This window comes from Empidonax traillii, unplaced genomic scaffold (assembly GCF_003031625.1).
Source record: "Empidonax traillii isolate 1590-97213 ecotype Southwest subspecies unplaced genomic scaffold, ASM303162v1 scaffold4543:size9499, whole genome shotgun sequence".
NCBI lineage: Eukaryota > Metazoa > Chordata > Aves > Passeriformes > Tyrannidae > Empidonax > Empidonax traillii.
Genome location: NW_020959736.1, coordinates 7,919 through 9,499, shown reverse-complemented (window position 1 = coordinate 9,499; position 1,581 = coordinate 7,919). Strand labels below are relative to the sequence as shown.

Sequence of the window (1,581 nt, the reverse complement as noted above, 5' to 3'; positions counted from 1 at the left end):
TTATAGCAGCCCCAGCACTGCTCAGCCCCAGCCAGGCCAATCTGCACGGGGGACACTCCCTGCTGCTGATGACACCAGGGCTGTGCGGCTCCTGCCCCTCCCTGACTCAGCATCCCCCCGGCTGCCACCCCAGCACATCCTGCTGCCCGAGGCTTCTGCCCCTTCCTGCTGCTTTGGCACTTGTCAGCAGGGCAGTGCTTACTGCACCAAGCCTGGCAGAGTGCAAGAGCTCTTTGGACAATACTCGGGGGGACATGGGGTGACTCTCTGGGATGGTCCTTTGAGGGTCAAGGAGTTGAAATCAATGGTGATTGTGGGTCCCATCCAATTCAGCATATTGTGTCATTCTGGGATCTTCTCCTGCAATGGACCTATCTGGGAAGGACTTGGGTGGGAATAAAGCAGGGCTGGCAGGAATCAGCCCAACCTGCACTGGGGGTCTGAGCTGCCTTGTATTTGGTGTTTCACAACCTTCTCCCTCTGCCAATAATGGACACCCAGTGCACCTCAGGAGGGCAGTGGGGGGTGGGAGGCTTTTGCAAAGTCAGAAGCAGGACCCCGCTCTGCCCTGGGGCTCTGCAGACAAGGAATGTGGTCATCTTGAGATCAAGGCCTTGGGCAGAGCCCTGGCACTTGCAGTCAGTCTTTGTCACCAGGAGTGTCCCCTGAAACAGCAAGATCGTGAAATTAATGAAGATAATGAAAGGAAATGAGGAGCCAGCGGGGCTGATTGGAGCCCTGAGGTGGCAGCGTCCGAGTAGTGTGATTTGCGGGGCTGGGAGAGCGGGTTGGGGCTGGCCAGGAGAGCCAGTCAGCAAAAGAGCCGCGTGCCAGCCCGGCAGGAGGCAGGGGCTTGGCCCCCAGCGCCACGTGCCCCCAGCATGGGCAGCTCCTGCCCCGCCTGCCCGGTCACCCATAAAAGCGCTGCCCTGGGCCAGGGCTGCATCCACTGCTGCGGCCTCGCTCTGCTCAGCACAAGGGCAGGTGGGTGCTCTGGGCCTCCTGGGGCAGGGGCTGGGGAGGGCCCTCCCTGGGCACCAGAGCTCCCAGGGCAGCGGCTGTGCTGGCAGCAGCCTGGCATGGACTGCCAGGGATGAGGGATGATAGACTGTGCAGAGCATTTGGGGACTGATCTTGTGTTTCTCTCTGTGTGGGGATGAGGGCAGTGGAGGGGGTTGTCAGGGCAAAGGACAAGTCATGGGCAGAGAGGTCAAGTCCATATGGCTGTGACCACTTCAGTTCTAGGCCAGCCAGGGATCACTGAACTGCCCAGCCCGGGCATCTCTGGCTCGTTCATCACACTTCTTTTGTGTGTGTGTCTTTTTCAGCCTCACCTCCCTCACGCCAAGATGTCCTGCTACGACCTGTGCCCACCAAAGGTGTCCTACTCCAACCTGTGCCCGCCCAAGACCAGCGTGGCTGTGCCCCAGCCCATCGCTGAGAGCTGCAACGAGCTGTGCGCCCGCCAGTGCCCCGACTCCACGGCCTTCATCCAGCCGCCCCCCGTGGTGGTCACCTTCCCCGGCCCCATCCTCAGCTCCTTCCCCCAGCAAGCCGTGGTGGGCTCCGCCGGAGCCCCCG

The 1,581-nt window shown here is 61.4% G+C and overlaps 1 protein-coding gene across 1 annotated transcript in view; it reads left to right on the top strand.

Annotated features, from left to right (window-relative positions):
- The first annotated feature begins 926 nt into the window (after positions 1–926).
- LOC114072932 (scale keratin-like) overlaps positions 927–1,581 on the top strand; it is a 6,334-nt gene continuing 5,679 nt past the window's right edge. Inside the window, exons 1-3 of the mRNA XM_027910752.1 lie at positions 927–984; positions 1,329–1,379; positions 1,410–1,556. Of these exons, the coding sequence (XP_027766553.1) occupies positions 1,350–1,379; positions 1,410–1,556 (177 nt within the window). The 5' untranslated portion in view covers positions 927–984; positions 1,329–1,349. The remainder of the gene's footprint in view (positions 985–1,328; positions 1,380–1,409; positions 1,557–1,581) is intronic.